General features: G+C 37.8%; 1 protein-coding gene across 1 annotated transcript in view; it reads left to right on the plus strand.

The window, feature by feature from the left end:
• CEP350 (centrosomal protein 350) overlaps positions 1-18,822 on the plus strand; it is a 95,241-nt gene that overhangs the window by 2,398 nt on the left and 74,021 nt on the right. Inside the window, exons 2-4 of the mRNA XM_015811269.1 lie at positions 6,338-6,423; positions 8,789-8,832; positions 9,817-9,928. Coding sequence (XP_015666755.1) covers positions 6,351-6,423; positions 8,789-8,832; positions 9,817-9,928 — 229 coding nt within the window. The 5' untranslated portion in view covers positions 6,338-6,350. The remainder of the gene's footprint in view (positions 1-6,337; positions 6,424-8,788; positions 8,833-9,816; positions 9,929-18,822) is intronic.

The following is an 18,822-nucleotide window of genomic DNA, read 5'->3' on the forward strand; positions in this document are numbered from 1 at the left end:
ACTCCTGGCTTTATGATTGATTTCTCTTTAATGACTGAAAATATTTCTGTCTAAAAAATAAGTTAAAATCATGTTGATTTTTATAAACAGTCCACACTTTGAGGAAAGAAAATAAGTTCAGCAGAGACAGTATTAACAAATTCTACATTTATAAAATGAATTGTGACTTTTTGAAAATTCTTGTCTATCACTATTTTTATTTCATGTTAGTTTTGACTGGAATACTCTGTATTGCTTTTGATGATGGGAGCTAGTTGTATTGTTCGAATATCACCTTAGCATTTTGAGTTAAATTTCTGCTGTTAAGTTAACCAGGGATTTCTTTGAAAATGAAAAATGGGAACTTGGTCAGTGCCAAGGAAATATTGTATCATTCACCAATCTTAGTTATCTAATTTTTCTCCCTGTTTAACAGTTGGAGAACATATGGGGATGATCTGGACAGTGATCTGGATTCGAGAGCTGAAAAATGATCTGTAATGTTTTTATATAGCATACAGTATTTCCCACATAGCCATTTTTGGTTATGTATGATATGAACACAGCCTTAGATTCATTGATTATTTCTTTGATGTGATATATGCAATCTGCTTGAAGTGCTTCTCTTGATTCTGTGAAAGAAATATGGAACAAACTTTGGGGAAAAAGAATACATTTGACATCATCACTCAAGTTTTATATCAGGACTCAAAACAGGGGCAAAGTAAAATCAGCACATTTCAACACCCCAGTACACCCTTAAGCAGACCTCAAACTGACTTGTTTCAGAAAAATAGAACTTTTTAAAAGCACTGTTAAGCAAGAAATATATCAAACACATAAACCATACTTGTTGGACTCTTCCTGGATCTGCAATGAGCAATCTAATTGAACTTGCTGGAAAGGTTTTATTTACTTGTACATATTGATTATCCCTGGCAGCTTTCTTTGTTCATTGTCTCATTTTTTTTATAAGTATTCCTTCTTTCATAAGCCAAAGCTATATTTTCTGGACAATCTATACATTATTTCCTAACATATTTCTATCTGTATTTTTATTTAGCATATCTTCTCTACTATGCACCCTAAGTACACACACTTCATATATTTCTGAGTTGATAAGATGTGAACAAATAGTACAATGCTTGCAAACTCAAAAACATAGCTTTGATAGTATGATTTTAGCATACATGGGGTAAAACTGGACTTTGCTTGCAAGTAAGTCCAAAATGTGCCAAAACTGATTGATACTCTATCTAGCAAGTAATGTTGCATATGGCAAGTATTTGAGATAAATAAGTATTTGACAGCCTGTACGCTTACTGGCCAATGAAAATTAAGTAAACATTGTACAGTAGTCATTTCTCAAATCTGTATAATGAGTTTATATTACTTTGGAGAGAGATAATCTGAAAAGAAAAAATAAAATTATTTAAAAAACATAGAAAACTTGTAATGTAATTTTTTTTTAATCAAGGGCAAATTTTAAAGCCTAGTCCTTCTTGCCTCTCTTCCAGCAATTTCTGCTTTTTTGTTTTAAAATCTGTTTTCCTTCTTACCACAAACAAAAAGATTGTGAGTAATCTACCCTCATAAATAAATCAGAGCATGCTTTTGCCACTTTTATGCAGATTTAAACCCAGATTTAAATGATTCAGGAAATTTGCTGCTTGACTGGCATGCAGATTATCCACAGTATTCTGTGAAGACAGGTTGGTTTCTTAAGACCTAATCTAACATTTCTGTCTTATTAATATACATAAGGAAGTGAAGATTCAGATTTGGTTAAGGCTAAAAACACGAATTGGTATGGGATATTGAAAAAAAAAGTTAGATAACTTGAATAGATGGGTTTGAACAAGATTATAGAATACAGAAAATGTCTGGACTATTTAGAGACCTAAGGATGAATGATAATGGTGATAGTTCAATGAGGATCTGCTTAGGAAAAAAGTCTGTTTTAAACTTAGTCTTATATTACACATGGCAAAGTAATAATTCTAAAATTAATGTGATTGTTTATGATGAAAGATTAGAATATATATAGTCCTCACTTAACAATGGCCCTGTTGAGCAACCATTTCTAATTATAACGATGCTGAAAAAGTAAATTTAGGACTGGTCCTCACACTTGCAACCATTGCAGTGTCCCATAGTTATACGATCAGTATCCGTGTACTTTATAGCCAACTTCCAACAAGCAGAGTCAATGGAGAATCCAGATGTAAAATTGCAAGTCACGATCATGTGATGTTTCACTTAACAACCATGTCGCTTAGTAATGGAATTGTTGGTCCCACTTGGGGTTGTTAAGCAAGGACTATATAATTTCTGAGAGATATAAGGGTGAGGGTTTCTAAATGTGGGACAGATTATTGTTTAGTAGTAAATCTTGGGGGGAAATGAAAGTGATAGGCTTGAATTATGGATTGTTGATTGGACCTCCGAAGGATAGAAGGCTGAATCAACTTTGAGCTGGTCAGGATCAAACTCAGGCTGTGAGCAGAATTATCCTGCAATACTGCATTCGAACCACTGAGTCACCATGGCTCCTTAATAAACAGGGAATTCTTGTGGTGATAATAGAAATATGTTGCTAGGGAATATGGATATATGCACATGCTTTTGTATGTTGATGAGGCTGTGTTGACCCTAATGCTTTTCAGCAAATGTTAGCTAGATTATATGATATATCAAGATGGATTTAAACATTAATGTTTTGAAGACCAAGATACTCCAGCAGGAACAGTAGAGTAAATGATTGCCAAATGAATAAATAGGTTAATTTGTGTACTTTGCTGTATGTTTACTAAAGATGGAAAAATAGATGAAGACATTTTGAGATATGCAAATACCGATGAAAATGTATGAGTACTATGTTATCTGTTGCAAGTAATGTTTATTAAAATAAGTGAAATAGCTTATTATACACAGCTCATCCTAGCTGTGTGTAAGAGTGCTTCTGCCCATTTTTAAAAATATGGAAGTGAGAGTTTGGCATATCAAAATAAATATGGGATCTTAAACAAAGCTTGGCTACTTTAAGCTGTTGCAGGCAGATACCAGGTTTGCCTTACTGATCTTTCCAGAGTTCCTTTGAAATTGCACAGCATGTATTCCACAGCATTGTTTTTGATGTGGACAAGACAGTAAGCAGACATGAGCACTCTAAAGGGAGGGAAATGGTTCGAAGACAAACAAAAGTGATAAATGTGAAACTATTGCTGTCTCTTTCCAACCAGAAAGCATACTGGAGCTCATGTGATTTCCCTCTTAGTGACTACTTTACTTAACAGTGGAGATGCCAGTGTAGTTAGGGTCATCAAGCGGGGGGAAAAAACTGTTTTAGGAAAAAAACTACATCAAAAAGTTTCAGGGAATTTTAAAAGATCTCAACAAGCACAATATTTTTCAGCACATTATACTTAATGAATGTGCCTACAAGTACTTTGTTTTTTGCATACTGCAGTTTGCATTTGCAAACTGTCTTCCTCTTCCTTTCCTCCATCTTTCCTCTTCCACACCTTAGTCTAAATCAGACATGTCAAACACAAGGCCTGGGGGTCGGATGCAGCCCGCAAAGTGGTTTCATGTGGCCCGCGAAGCCATCCTGGAAACAGTGAGGTTACAGCTCCCACTGCCTTGGCCCTGGCCCAGGCCGGCCGGGAGCCAATGTACAATTTTGTGGTGGCCATCTATGCTGAAACGCATTTAGTCTTAGCTCCACAAGGCCGTCTGGAAACAGCGAGGAACCAGCCCCTGCCGCGTCGGCCCCACTCCCTGGGTGCATGCTGGGGAGGTGTCACCGTTTGTGAGGAATGAAGAAATGCACTATTGCCTGGAAGTGGCCAGCAAATGTCCCTCACCTACTTCACATATCCGGCTTGATGGGCTCTGGGGGAGGGGTTTCAACAGGCAGCAGGGTGCTCTCCTCACAGCACTGAGAGGCTGAGCCGGGCGGCGCAAATCCCAAAAGAAACGCGAGGTTGCCCAGCTCCCAGCCTGCCCGTTTCAGCAGGTAGTGGGGTGCTCTCCTCAAAGTGCCAAGAGCTGAGCTGGGTGGCGCGAATCTGATGAGAAGTGCAATGCTGCCTAGCCCCCAGCTTGCCCAGTTTCAGCAGGCAGCAAGGTGCAAAGTTGGCGAGCTTCGCATCGCCCAGCTCAACCTCTCGGCACTGTGAGGAGAGCGCCCCGCTGCCTCCTGAAACCACGCCCACCCAGTAGGCCACACACCCCCGCCCCTCCGAGGGCAACCGCAATGCTGATGCGGCCCTCAATGAAATTGAGTTTGACACCCCTGGTCTAAATCATACATGAGTCTCCCCAGTGATGGTGACCCTTTTGGGCTTGGCATATCACACATTTGGAAAAAGCCTAACTTGACTCTGCTAGCATGTCACACACTCCCCCACCCTGCGACAACAAAAGAGAAACAATTCTCTGTCTCCCTCCATCTAGGCCACCCTTAACAGTGGCACTCAGCAGCAGCTCTGAGGCTGGGCCTGAAGGACCTTGATTTCAGCCCTAGCGTCATCACTGCTACTCAAAAAGGTGCATGAACTTTGGGGGAATGGTATGATTGTCCAGTGGCCCAGCACTCCCCAGGATCTACCACACTGCTTACCTTTAAGTGATGATCTTTCTGTTAACAGGTCCCTACCGCCTTTATCATACAAGTCCTTTTTCTTGAAGCGGCTTTGGAGAATGCTCTTCTGTGGCTTCTGCAGCCTTCAAAAATTATGTGAAAGGACACCCCATTTTTGTACAATTTTCTGAGGGTCCAGGGGCTGCACAGTCTTTGAAAATTATGTGAGGATGAAAATTGTCAGAAGTTGGTGAACACTGCCATAAATAGTGATGTGTCAGCTTTGACACATGTGTCATATATTTGCTTTTACAGCCATGCTATACATCTGATGAAGTGAGCTGCAGCTCATGAACACTTATCTTTTAATAACATTTGCTAGTTGGAAAAGATGCTACCAACCTCCTGATTTTTGACTGCAGAAATACAAAAATCTCCTTTGTATCCTGAGAATTTTAGAGATTATGCAAAGAATTTTATTGTTTGCAGGCAAATCTTAAAAAATCTTCAATGAGTGAAATACTCCAGATGACTTTATAAATATATCCAGAATTTTTTTTAGTAAAAGAATGGTAAGAAAAAAAACCACCCCAAAACATAGAAAAATAGTATGTTTTTTTTATTATGAAAGAGTCAAGTTTTATGTAGGCTAGGTCTGTTGGCAGTTTCACACTGGATATCCCAGTATACATAGATTTCCCTTCCCTGTTTGAGTAAGCTCTCTGTCAGGAAGATTTCTCACCCATCAGTTCTCTGAGACACGTCACTGTCCTCTTTCATCTGGATTGATTCTTCTGTTTTGTGTGCTTTACCTTGTCTAAAATGCAGGGTAGAAAATTTGCCTTTGTCTTTCTTTGCCCTTGTTATGTTGTGCTAGTTGTCCCTTCTTCGTAAATTCTGTGACCTCCTCCAATACATCTGTTTGAAGAAGTGATTTCAGCTCTTGAAGTTTGTGTTCCATTCTTTCTTTCACTATCTCAATTGTAAAATTATCTGCCTTATTCTTTCATTGAGAAGAGAGACCAGGTCACCTTAAACAGTCCCATTTGTTTATTAGAGTCCAGCTTTTCATACAATCAGTAATTGGAGCATCACTTATAAACATCACAAAAGTCTGCTGAATGGTAGTGGCCACTCCACAACTCTGCCCTAGTTTGTGGCTGATGGTGTATATAAAGCTCAAATGGGCACACTTCCATATCCATCCAAGTTTCAGGTTACAGGTCATCCTTGACTTACAATCATTCGTTTAGTGACTGTTCGAAGTTACAGCGGCATCAAAAAAAGTGACATATGACCGTTGAAGTGATATACCCTTCCCTTTTTTAAGCAAATAGTTCATTATATAAGAAGGTAGTATTTTTCTTCTTAAGTATATATATTTGTAAGTTAGTATACTATTGTATTTACTAGTTTATTATATAAATGTATAAAGTAGTTTAAAAATGATTATATAAAGTATTATATTAAAATTATTTTTAAAAGGTTGGTTAATGGCAGGATTATTATAAGTGAGACTTCAGATAAGCAACATAATTTTGGATGCTGGGTAAAAATTGAACTGTAAATATAATTTGGTTAGTGTGTACAATTTTCACACTGAATAATTAATCTGTTGAATTTGACTTGAAGTAAATTATTGAAGTAAAATATTTTGCAGGTTCAGATTTAGCTTTCTATGCTAATAAAGTTCAAAATAATACTGATAACTTACAAGGTATGTGTATGTATTTCTGTTAGACATTTCAGTGAACATTTATCTTTATGTTATAGGTGAAGTAATAGAATGTGGAGCAACAAAGCAAATGAGTTTCCCTTACACAATCCAAAGTTCCCCCAAAACAGGAATTCCACCAGAGGTACACATTTATTTAATTTTTATCTCACTGGGTGCAAAGAATTTTATCTGACTTTCTAAATTTTAACAGAACAGAAATTTGTGTTAAACTGAAATGATATCCGTTGGGAAGAATGATCAGATAACAAGATCTGCTTTCCTTATTCCCTAACTTCTGCTAGCAAACATTCTGGTTTCTATTTGCAAATTTGTTAATGAAAGCTAAATAATAAAAAAAATAATAATCAACCTGAATCACAGACCAAAATCTGACAACAGTGATGCAATGCAGGCTGGTAGATATTTCTAGATTTCCCAGTGTAAGATTCAAATTCACCCAAGTAGCTTCCATGCTGAAAGGGAGACTAGAACTTGGATCTCTGCTCCTAGCTCCTAATTCAGCCTCTTAACTACACCATACTGGATAAAGGCTAAATTGAATGTTAAATTTGCAATTAAAATTGCTACAAGTAGTAAATATAACTTAATGGAAGATACATATTTGAAATAAAAAAAACCTGTCAACTGCCCTACAATTAGACAAAACATGGGAATTATAAAAGAATTGTCTATAGAAACTGTAGTGAGAAGTGGGGTCATCCCGGCTGGCCAGGCACTGAAGCCCCGCTGAAAACAACGGAATCTATGTGTGCACCTGCCACATGCTCGCCCAATGTCAGCCATGCTGTCCATGCCTCGGATCAGCTGCAGCACGCCATGGAGAGCACGGCTACCGTGGGGTGAGCATGTGGCAGGCAGGCACACGGACTCTGCTGTTTTTGGTGCCTGGCCGGCTGGGATGACCCCACTCCTCACTCAGCCACTTTTCCTCTTTCTTCTCCCTCCTCCCCCTTCCCTCATGCCGGCAGCTCCACTTCCCGTCTCTTCATTGCAGCACACATTGCAGCCTGGAATCCACTTTGGCAGCGGTGGGGTTTGGGGGATGGTGAATCCCATTCATGGTGTGTCCGCCAACCAATCACCATGCTGCCTCGGGAGGGCAGCGTTAGCTGCCAATGCAGCGGTGGGGAAGGCAGAATGTAATCCCATCCACCAGACCAGCCTGGCAGGAGTGGGATGGGGTGGTAAACTGAGTGGTGCTGAAAACAGTGCTCAGAGCCTCCAGGTGCTGCGGGGATCCGCATGCGCCCTTTGCAGTCGTCCTCCTGCCCAACATTGCAATGGGTTTATGTGTGCGTGCATCGGTGGCTTCTTAGGCACATCACAGCAGAGGCAGAAGGGGGGGGGGGAGAGGCACGCAATCCTGCCTGCCAAAAACACAGTGGGATGGAGTGGGCGAGGTCTTAAGTAGGGCTTATTTTGGGGGTAAGACTAGGGCTTATTTTCAGGGTAGGTCTTACTTTCAGGGAAACTCGGTATTGTTCTAATGTCTCCTGCTTGATTGGTGTACCTCTTGCTACCAGAGGTTGCCAGTGTGGTATATAGGCATACCTTGGAGATACTGTGGGTTTAGTTCCAGATCACTGCAATGAAGCCAATATCTCAATAAAGTGAGCCATGTGAATGTTTTGATTTCTCAGTGAATATTTAAGTTACATTTACACTATATTGTGATCTATTGTCTGCAATAATATGTCTAAAAATATTATACCTTAATTAAGTGATACCTTAATGCTAAAAAATGTTAATCAGCATCAGAGTCTTCAGTGAGTTGTAATTTTTTTTCTGGTGGATGGTCTTGTAAAAAAAAACCACTAAAATATTTGTGAAGTGCAATAAACTAAAGCATAATAAAATGAAGTATACCTATATTTTGTCATCTTGCTCATTGACTCCCAATCTTCCCAATGTTTTTCATTTTTTTACTTCTCCAGTTCCACTCAGCCACTGCTGCTGCTACCAATGTTTGCAAAACAAAACAGGAAAGAGCCTTTTGTGGCCCGTACAGGCAGCAAGCAGGCCCTCCCTTATATCACAATTGCCATGGGAAGTGGTTATCCATCTATTTTTTCCTACTCAATCTTGGCATTTTCTTGCCCATCATCACAAAAACACTTTATCTTGGGACAACCATATTTTGTTTTGTATCTGAATCAATGCTTCTGAAACATACATATCTCAGTTTTGATGTAAACCACCTGAAACAAGCTGTTCTATATACAAAATCATTTTGTGCGTGAACCATTTTGTTTTGCCCTAGATTGGGTTCATACAACATAGTAACCCCAAACCAGATAAACGTACATTATGGCTTATTGTGATGTGTAAATCTGGCCACAGTCAAGTAAGTATATTCAGAGAAAAAATATTGTAAATATATTGTTTTAAACAGTATTTAAAACTATTACTGAACCTTGCAATATGTTTATCACAAAGGTGATCCTTAAATTTATTTAATAAGTGCTTCTTTTCATTTTTTTGTACAGATTTAACAACAGAATGGGATGCTTTTTCACAAACAAAGACAGCAGTAAGTAGTATTTTAGCATTGAACAGGCCTGTCATTTAGAACAGGCCTGTCATTTAATTTGATTTTAGCATAGAAATTATTTATTTATTATTGTGGTTTTTAGTATCGCCTGTTCACCGCCCTGAGTCCCGTAAGGGAGATAGGGCGGTATATAAATTTAATAAATAAAAAAAATAAATATATAAATTTAATAAATAAAATTGAGTTAAATTGAAAAGAAGCCATACAGGAGACTGTGTATTTAAAAATGAAAAATATTAACTGTTATGCTTACCTTGGAAATGTTATAGGACAGTAAAAGATTAAGATGCTTTTTCAGTAAAATACAATCACTATCCTCCTAAAATGCACCTAGGAGTCAGCCACCCACTAGTTTGTCCTATCTAGACACTGAGCTGTTTCTTATGATCCTAAGATTCCCAAAATCAGGAAGCTACTGTCTTAATTCCAACAGACACTCTCTCCTCTTGTGTATACAGTTGCTGAAGTGTTTTCCTTTTTCTTCCTTCCTTGTTTCTGTCAATCACCCAGATTTTAATGCTAGTTCTCTGAAAATGCAATTGATCTGCTAAGCTAAGGCAACTCTTCTCAATTCCTAATATGCAGTTTGCGTTTACAAAAAAATTACTGTTAAGGAATTTTCCCAGAGTTTTCCAATATAATGAATTTGATGTGTTTGGTCTGATACATCAAATTTTCATTTATCATTCTGTTTTTCATTCATTTTCTTTTTTTGGGGATTGAAAAAATGTAATATAAATTGTTTCCTGCAATGAAAATTGTTGCATTAATGTGGAAAGTTGTATTGTGTGAAACTATTTTTGATTGTACAAAAGTGAAATTAAAATCTGAGCTCATTTTACTTGGGTTAGGGAATGTTTCATCCAATTTTTGTAAGCCTTTTTTTTACTTTTTGTTTTTTTAAGTGGCGGTATAACAAATTTAAAATGTTGATACCTTTCCTATCCCATTCAATCTATCTAGTTGCAGCATATTGAGAACAAATTGGAAGTAGCTCCTATTAGCATAGCCGGATTGGATTCTGTCATGGAAAAAAAGCCATCAATTAGTACTACCAGGAAAATAAGCAGGAAAGGTATGTATTAAGGCCTTTTCAAAAATGAGCTTTCAGTTGCTTAGCATTTTTAAATGGAGCATTTTTGGTCTGCAACCAGCAAAATCAGTAAATTACAAATGGCAAAATTTGAAAGTTTTGTTTGGGAAACAGAATTCCTACGTGACGGCTGGTGGGGTATCTTAAGTTCTTGCAGTGAAAAAGTTCTGCGTTGAAAATAATTATGGATGCTGCTATTGCTGATATGTGTGTGAAGAATAAGAAGAGATGATTTCTTGTTTTTGTAACCAGAGGTTTGCCTTCATAATATTTCCAGTGGTGGTGCATTTTGTTATTAGTGTTATGCGGTGCATCATTTTAATTTAGAACAAAGTGCTTTGGGTACAGTACATAGTCGTAAATTTATTCCAGCAGTGCTACATAAACATCCCATCATCATCCTCTTCATTCCATCACCATCACCACCTTTTCCACTCTGCATCATTAACCTTTCTACTGCAGCCCTGGGTGTGCTCTCGACCCCCCCCCATTAAATATAATCCTTGGCCGTGACAAAATTGTCTCTGTTTTATAGACCTAAGCTTTTGGGCAGCAATTACTTTAGGCCAGATATCCTCAGGATTGTTATTGTTGTTACACCATGATGGTATCTCTCAGGAACTGTCAGAACTGTTTTTGTTCTCCTTAATGAAATTGTTTTTTAAAATTCCCCTTTTCGCTTCCTCTCATTTTTTCTTTCTTCATTTTGTCATTTTAGATATTTCAGGAATAAGGATGCCTTTTGTGATTTTTTCCCCATATCAAGTGTCTTTCTATTATAAGTTTTTGTCTATAAATCAAATTTTCTGGTGGTGACATATTGCAAAATTTAGTTTATTTTGTAGGCATTTACAAAACAGACCAAAAGAAATAAGTCACTAAAACTGAGGCTAATATTATAGAAGAAAACAATTTGAGTAACATAGTTGTTAAAAACTGATCAGAGAGAGAGATGACTTAATTTATATTGAAGATTTTACATAAAGTAAAAAATCTAAACAAAAAGACAAAAATGTGCCAGACAAAAATTAAGAAAGAAAAACAAAGTTAAATGTCTATGGAGATTCTCAGTCCTCCAGGTCATAGTTACCCAAAGATGCTTTTCCACGAGGCAACTGGAATTTTTTTTTGTTTTTCTTTGAAGACATTTTGCTTCTCATCCAAGATGCTTCTTCAGTTCTCCACCATCCAGTCAGAGCTGAAGAAGCTTCTTGGATGAGAAACGAAACGTCTTCAAAGAAAAACAAGAAAGTCCAGTTACCTTGTGAAAAAAGTTATGAAATATAATGACTTCCAACCTCTTCAGTAGATACTGCTATTAACAAACCTATCATTTCTTCTCCCTCTTAACTCTTCCAGAAATCTCTTCATCCCCTTATTTAATTCTCATCTGTTTAAATCATTAAATACATACATCATTTTGTTGTTTTCTTCTTTTAGAAAAATGTTTATAGAAGATTTCCATTCTTTTAAAAATATTTTTTTCTCTCCCTTTTGCCATTCCCATGAGTTCTGACATTTTTATGATCCATTCTTCCACTGTAGGAATTTCAATAGTCTTCCATTTTTGTGCATATAATAATCTTGTCATTATTAATATATACAAACTTAGTCTTCCATGAGTCTTTTCTGATTTGGGATCCATAAATCTCAATAAAATGTATAGGTTTTTGGCAATATTAATCTTTAAAATTCTTTGGGTCGTTGTATGTATGTATCCAACATTTCATAGCTTTTTCACAAGTCCACAATGCATTGTAAAATGCCTATGTTTTCCACATTTCCCGCACTGACTTAACCTACCTTTATACATTTTTGATAATTTTTCTGGCATCATGTACCAATGATACATTTTATGTAAAATATTCTCATAAAATATAACCCAATGTAAATTGTATTTATCCACATTTTTGCTGTGTATCCTTCTACATACTATAGCCAAAATTGCTAGCCCATTTTATAACTGTTTAACTTGTTCTTCAGTTTCAAAAGTAAATAAAAGCGTATACCTTTTTGCAAATGCACAATTATCATTTGTACAATACTCACTTACAAATTCCATTGTAGGTTTTCAATTCAGTTACATGTATATATTAAATCATTCTTTTAATTATGAGAACCATTGAAAACAATATCCCTCTACAGTCAGTTGTTCTCTTGACTTAAATTTAAGTTCTCCATCTTTCTGTATTAGTAAATCCTGATATGTCTCTCATTTCTCTCTCTCTCTCTGGTTCCTCGTTTTTAAAATACTTCCAGTGGTAAGATCAATAAAAGTATTTTCAGGCAGTCTGGATTTGTATTTGTATGGCACTTCTCACATACTGTAATGATTTTTAAAATCCACCTTAAATTTTACTTTATTGTGCCATAAACATCCATGCCAATTAAACCTCAGGTTACATCCTTTCAATTCTAGCATTCTTCTATTTCTCAGCAATACCCAATCTTTCATCCAAACTAAACAGTTGGCTACAAAATACAGTTTAAAGTCAGGTAAGCCTAGTTCTCCCCTATCTTTTGCATTGAAAACATTGTTTTTTATATTTTATATTGAAACATTGTTTTTTTCCCTTATCACACAAATAAAATTTTTGCCATTGTTTAAATGTTGCCTCACTTTTAAAAACTGGTATTGTTTGAAATAAAAACACATCATTCTAGGCAATACATTCATTTTTATGACAGAAATTCTATCAAGTGATGATATTGCATTTTCCCCAATCTTAATAAATTTTAATTATGTAAATTCCATACCTTTACATAATTATTCTGAAATAACGTATAGTTCCTATTCAATATAGTAGTGTCCAAATATTTAACTATTTTTTCAAACTGTAAACCAGTATTCCCAGTCGATTCTGTTTGATCTTATGTACTCATAATTTTGTTAATAGTTTATTTTTTCTCATTATTAATTTTAAATGCAGCTTTGTAGAAGCTTAATTTGTTGTTTTTGTTTCCGGGGAACATTTTAATTTATCTCCCTTGATCTGTGTTTGTGCTGATTTTTTTTTGCATATTTTGCCGTCTTCTGGTTTTTTTTAATTCAGAATTCTATAATATAAATTGAGTTCTCAAAAATAGATTACTTGTATCCTAAACTATCTTTATTTTTGTTTCTTTACTTGGATTGTTTTTGAAGAATTCCTTCAATTATTTTTACTGTTCTCAGTAATTGATTTTTCTGTAATATAGTTTCCTTTAATCTCCATCTATATGTTTTTTATTTTTTTCTAGCATATCATAGTCACTGGATAACGATCTGAGCATGTTTTTATAATATCTCTACTTGGCTAGTATATGTAGATTGCTTTTTTGAGATCCATAACATATCTAAAAAAAGAACTATGTCTTTCAGAAAAGTATACGTGTACAGATAGTCCTCAACTTACAACCACAATTGAGCCCAAAATTTCTGTTGTTAAGTGAAACATTTGTTAAATGAGTTTTGCCCCATTTTATGATCTTTCTTGCCACAATTGTTAAGTGAATCACTGAAGTTGATAAGTTAATAACCTAGTTGTTAAGTGAATCTGGCTTCCCCATTGACTTTGCCTGTGAGAAGATCATAAAAGGTAGTCACATGACCTTGGGACACAGCAACGGTCATAAATATGAATCAGTTGCCAAGCATCTGAATTTTGATCACAAAGGTAACTGTGAAAAACAGTCCTAAGTCACATTTTTCAGTGCCGTAGTAACTTTGAATGGTCACTAAATGAACTGTTGTAAGTTGAGGACTACCTGTATATTTCTTGGAATTTCTGTTTACTGATCTCCAAATAGGCACAGTCACTTAACTGCCCTTTTCGCCACTCAGCAGCATTTAGGGCTGTTTGCAGCATCCCATGGTCATGGTCATTTATTTTTACTACGGTTTTGTTGAAAACTGGCATTTTGGGGGGGGGAGGTTCAGCAAAACTATACCCATAGCAGACCATGCTTAATGACAGCGGTGGTCACGTTACAATGATGGCGGTTGCTTTACAACCTCCCCAAAAATAGTTATTTAATCTGGTCAGTCAGGTGGGTGATCCGATTGATGATCAGCATGAGTTACTACCATGATGGGCAGGCTCTCTTAGGATCGCTAATCTATCTGCATTCTAGATTTGGATGACTCTAGTCCTGTGGCATCTAATCTTTGCTGGGCTGGTCTCTTGATCTTTCTGTTGCCACAACTCCTCATTGTAACTGTAGTTTTTCAGACCTTTTACCCTTTTAACAGATAAACTTTCCCAATTCCTCCAACATTTTTGTAAAGTGTCTTGAATAATTCATTGTTTGGTCTATTGATGTTCTGTCAAAGTTTTCCTTCCTGATGTAATCACTTCTGTAGTTTTTGGTGAAAGGAGAAATTGTAAAAAGAGTCACAATTTTATTCTCAAATGTTATATATTTATGGTATTCCAAAACATTTTGTAATTTCCTGTTTCATTTTTCTATCAATCAATCTATCAGTCAATCCTTTTTCTCAACAATCCAAAACAACATTTTTTTTCTCCCAAAGATATGTCTGTTTATTTACTGTGGCTCCTTTTACTTGTTTAATTAGCAGAAGCCTCAAATTCAGCTGGTAAATTAGTCTGTTTTTAACTTGCTTAATCCAAAGTCTCAGACAGTTTTCTGATTTAAAATTTCTTTTCTTACTATTTTTAGCTCTTGACTTTTATTTCTTTTGTTGGGTTAAAGACTGGGATTAGCCTCTCTGTTGAACCAAAGGACTCTTTTGCCAATAGGTGGCAAAACACACAAAGTGCTTAAATAGACCCGGTGAGTCCAAATGTCTTTTAAAATCTCCAACTGAGGTTTGTAGCTTGTTCTTTCCCACAGCTCCTGGTGCTATGTATGAGAGGCACTGGAAGCATTCCTTTGTATGCTGCTAGCCTTTTCTCAAGGAGCAACCTTCCCAAGCACAGACAGGCATTTTCTCCAGGCAAATGCCATTTGCTCAGGTGTGAAACTCAGTTGCTGGCTAGAAGTTAGCTAGCCATCATTCTCTTGGAGGTCCCAAGAGAGAAAGAGATGACTTAAGATACTGTCCATTATTGATGTTCTGTCCCCATCGGACACACACACCCAAACAGCCAGCCGAGGGTTAAAGAACTTCTCCACACTCCAATCCACAGATAAGTATAACTTGGCAGCAGCTCCGTAGCTGTCTGCCAAGACTTTTACTCAGAGAACAAAAAACAATACACACAGTTAGAAAATTAAGTCCACAGCAAACTACTTCGCCAGAGATTCAGCTTTGTCCGTCACAGAGTCCAAATGGCCACCACCTCCCTTTTATAGCCTGTGGGGTGTGGTCCAGTGACTCAGCTTAATCTCTGGCACGTCTCCTTTTCTGCTGCACACGCTTGTCGCTCCTACGCTGGCGTGGATCCAGCCACAACTTCTCTTCCTCACTGGCTCCTGGCCAATCTCAGAAACACCTGGCTCCTGGCCAATCTCAGAAACACCTGGCTCCTGGTCACTCTCTTCTCCGTCGGGAGACACCTGAGGCATTGCCAAAGAGGAGGGTCCTGGAGAGGGGGGCCTGGCCATCTCCTCTCCTTCATGTTCGGAGCCTTCTTCCTCCGATAAGAGGGGCTCACAAGACGGAGCCACAACAATTGAAGAGAAATCTAGGGCACTGCTGAAAAATGATATAGAGCAAACTCTGGAGCATACTTTAGAGGTGCTATTAAGAGTTACTTTGTAAAGTGTTTCTCCATCCTTATTGCATGCATGGATAGACACCTAGTAGCATTGTTTAAAGTGACTCGGGCTCTCCTGGACAGATGAGGCTTGGAGGTTTATTTGCAAGGCTGCTCAGATAAATATGATGGACATCAGTCAGAAAGAATTGCTCACATCTGCTCCCAGTTGAATACCAGTTGTGGGGCAGGACCTATAGGATGACTAGAGTATAGTCTTGCTTAGTTATTTGGGAGAAGTTTGAACCTGTTGAATCTGATGAAGTGGTTATCTGTGTACTAGATCAATGCCTCCTATCTGTGTACTAGATCAATGCCTCCTGGCTGACTAAGGCCTCCAGGGAGGTGATATGTGTTTTCTTGAGAGGGGGTCATCCCACCATCCCTTAAAGAGGTGGCGGTTTACCCTCTCCTTAAGTAGCTATCGCTAAACCGAACCAGACTGAACAGCTTTTACCTTTTTAGGGAATGTAGTTAAAAAGATTTCAGAAATATCCAGAAGAAACAGATTATCTAGACTCTTTCAGCCTGGTTTCAGGCTTTGATATGGGACCAAAACAATATTAGTTGTAGGAGGGCCTTTCTGCAACTTCTTGTTGTGCACCTGTTATGCTTGTTACTGGACGAAGAGACTCAGCTCATAGTCACTGATACCCTCGTCACCTCCCAAATGGATTACTGTCATGCACTCTACATAGGGCTGCCCTTAAACAGCACCCAGAAGTTAAGCTGGTTTCAGAATGGTGGCTGTGCAGGCATGTTATAGGGGCTCCTCCTATCAACACACGTTCCATCTCTACTATGTGAGTTGCATTGGCTACCAGAACATTTCCAGGTTCACTTCAAGGTAGTAGTGATAGAACCTATAGAACCTTTCATAGCATGGGACTGGGTTATTTGAATGATTGCCCCTCCTCCGTTGCATTTATCCAGCAGGAGAGGCATAATCTAGGTCCTGTCTACTAGGAAATACTTACTGCTAGGTTCAGGAAAAAAGCCTTTTCTGTTGTGGCACCTGTCCTTTGGAATATCATTCCCTCAAGAGATCAGATGGGCCCCAACACTATTGGCCTTTTGTAAGGCCTTAAACATGTGACTTTGTGACTGGGCTTGGAAAACAGGGTGTGCAGTAGAGCCTGTACAGTGGTTATGTTGATTGTTGTTTGATTTTATAACTTGGCTGGGGATTGTGTTATATTGTTTTCTTATATGGTTTTATATGCTTTTTATATTGTATTAATATTACTTTTAATTGTTGTAAGCAGCCCAGAGCCATGTACAGATAGTTCTTACAGCCATTCATTTAATGGTTACAACAGCACTGAAAAAGCTGACCTACAACCTATTCTCACATTTATGACAGTTGCAGCATCCCCATGGTCATAAGAGAAAAATCTGGGCACTTTGCAACCAGCATGTATTTACAACAGTTGCAGTGTCCCAGGATCACATAATCACCATTCACATCCTTCCCAAGGGATTTCTGACAAGGAAAGTCAGTGGGGGAAAGGCAGATTTGCTTAACAACTGCAATGAGTGACTTAACAATCTCAGCAAAAAGTTGTAAAACGAGGTGCAACTCACTTAATGACTACATCATTTAGCGAGGGATGTTCCATTTGTAAGTCAAGGACTTTGAGATGGCTTTGAGATAGGCAGTTATATAAATTGAAATAATATACAAATACTGGTTTAAAAATTTACTGAAATGTATCTATTAACATTAAAAAATACATTTATTTAATTCTCTGTAAATAAATGCCAAGATTTTATTTTTGCTTGTTTGCTCCACAATTTTCCTGCATGGGATCAGGACATCCTGCAGTGAGTATCTCTCTCCTAATCGGTACAGAGGCTAACTGGAAAAAGTTTTGACAGTGCTTCCAGTTGGGAAAAAGAAACATTTCCTTTCAGAGTTTTGGCCCTGCCTTGCTGCAGAGTACACACTTGCTCTACCTAGAATTAACAGCCAATATTCTCTCTTCTGTTTTTCTCCCCACTCCTTTCTTTTTACTGTCCATTTCATGATTCAGTCTTGTTATGGCCACCAAGCAAATAAGGAGCATTTTGCTGTCCAGTTGGTATATCAGAAGACCGCTCCAATATCTGGGGCTGAGGACTAGCTCTATTGGTGCTCTAATGTGCTTTTTTTTTTTTCTTAACATGTTAACCTCAGAATAGACAATACTGTGGCTACTAAGCTAATGGTTGTAAGCTGCACAATTCTTAGAACTACCAGAAGTCTTATTGCTAGTCCCTTAGGGACCTAGATGGCCAAGCATCACAAAGGATCGGTTTAGTAGTTCCAGGTCCCCTGTTTTCCTTTCCACCCTGTGTCAAGTTCTGATCTCCTCAGTTCGGGTGGAGCTAATTTCTCCGATCAGCTCACATTTCTCCTGCAAGAGGAGCAGGGAAATCTTTATAGAGTTACCCAATGGAATAGGACAGAGTTCCTCTCTTACTATCAGTTGTCATATTTTAACTCACACTGCCCTAGATTATCTCAACCACCTGTAGTGGGCAGCCTACCTCGATAGCACTGGTTTTGGAGAGCATAATAAAAACAAATCAGACAAGAACAGTTTAGTACGGAACTCATGAGTCCATAGCTTTGGCATAAGTATGAGGCTGAAGAAGTGGATCATATTGTCAGCCTGAAGAATCCAGCAGTCATTCAGATAGCTGAGGCAGTTCCTAAAGACTACTTGAGAAGGTGGGGGCTGTTAGACACCCCCCCGCGAATTCTAATAGAATATGACAGCAATTATAAATAGCAGAATAGAATTGGTCACTTCTCAAGAGGTGATGGTGGCAGTTCACCTGATTGAGCCACATCAGTAACTGGGTCACATAAGAGTATATTCCAGGCTCTTTCTCCTTTATTCAAAACAACTCTTGAGCTTTGGATTGTAACATCCTGTTTCAGGTCCTTGCCGCTCATTGCCCTGCATTCAGACCACCACCTTGACTCATGGAAATATGTTAGGAACTCTCTTGTTTTAGACTTTTTGATTGCTTGGACCTCTAAATGACTCCTGCTGGCAGATTGCAAACTACTCAAGTAAAAGATAGCTAAAAACTTTTCTAACTCCAAGTTTTAATTATCCTCTATTAAAATAGTTGCCTTATCACCAATTGTTATCTTTACAAGATGGCAATAAAGACTCTTAGAGT

The sequence above is a fragment of the Protobothrops mucrosquamatus genome, unplaced genomic scaffold (genome assembly GCF_001527695.2).
Source record: "Protobothrops mucrosquamatus isolate PMUCROS unplaced genomic scaffold, P.Mucros_1.0 scaffold35, whole genome shotgun sequence".
NCBI classification, from domain to species: domain Eukaryota; kingdom Metazoa; phylum Chordata; class Lepidosauria; order Squamata; family Viperidae; genus Protobothrops; species Protobothrops mucrosquamatus.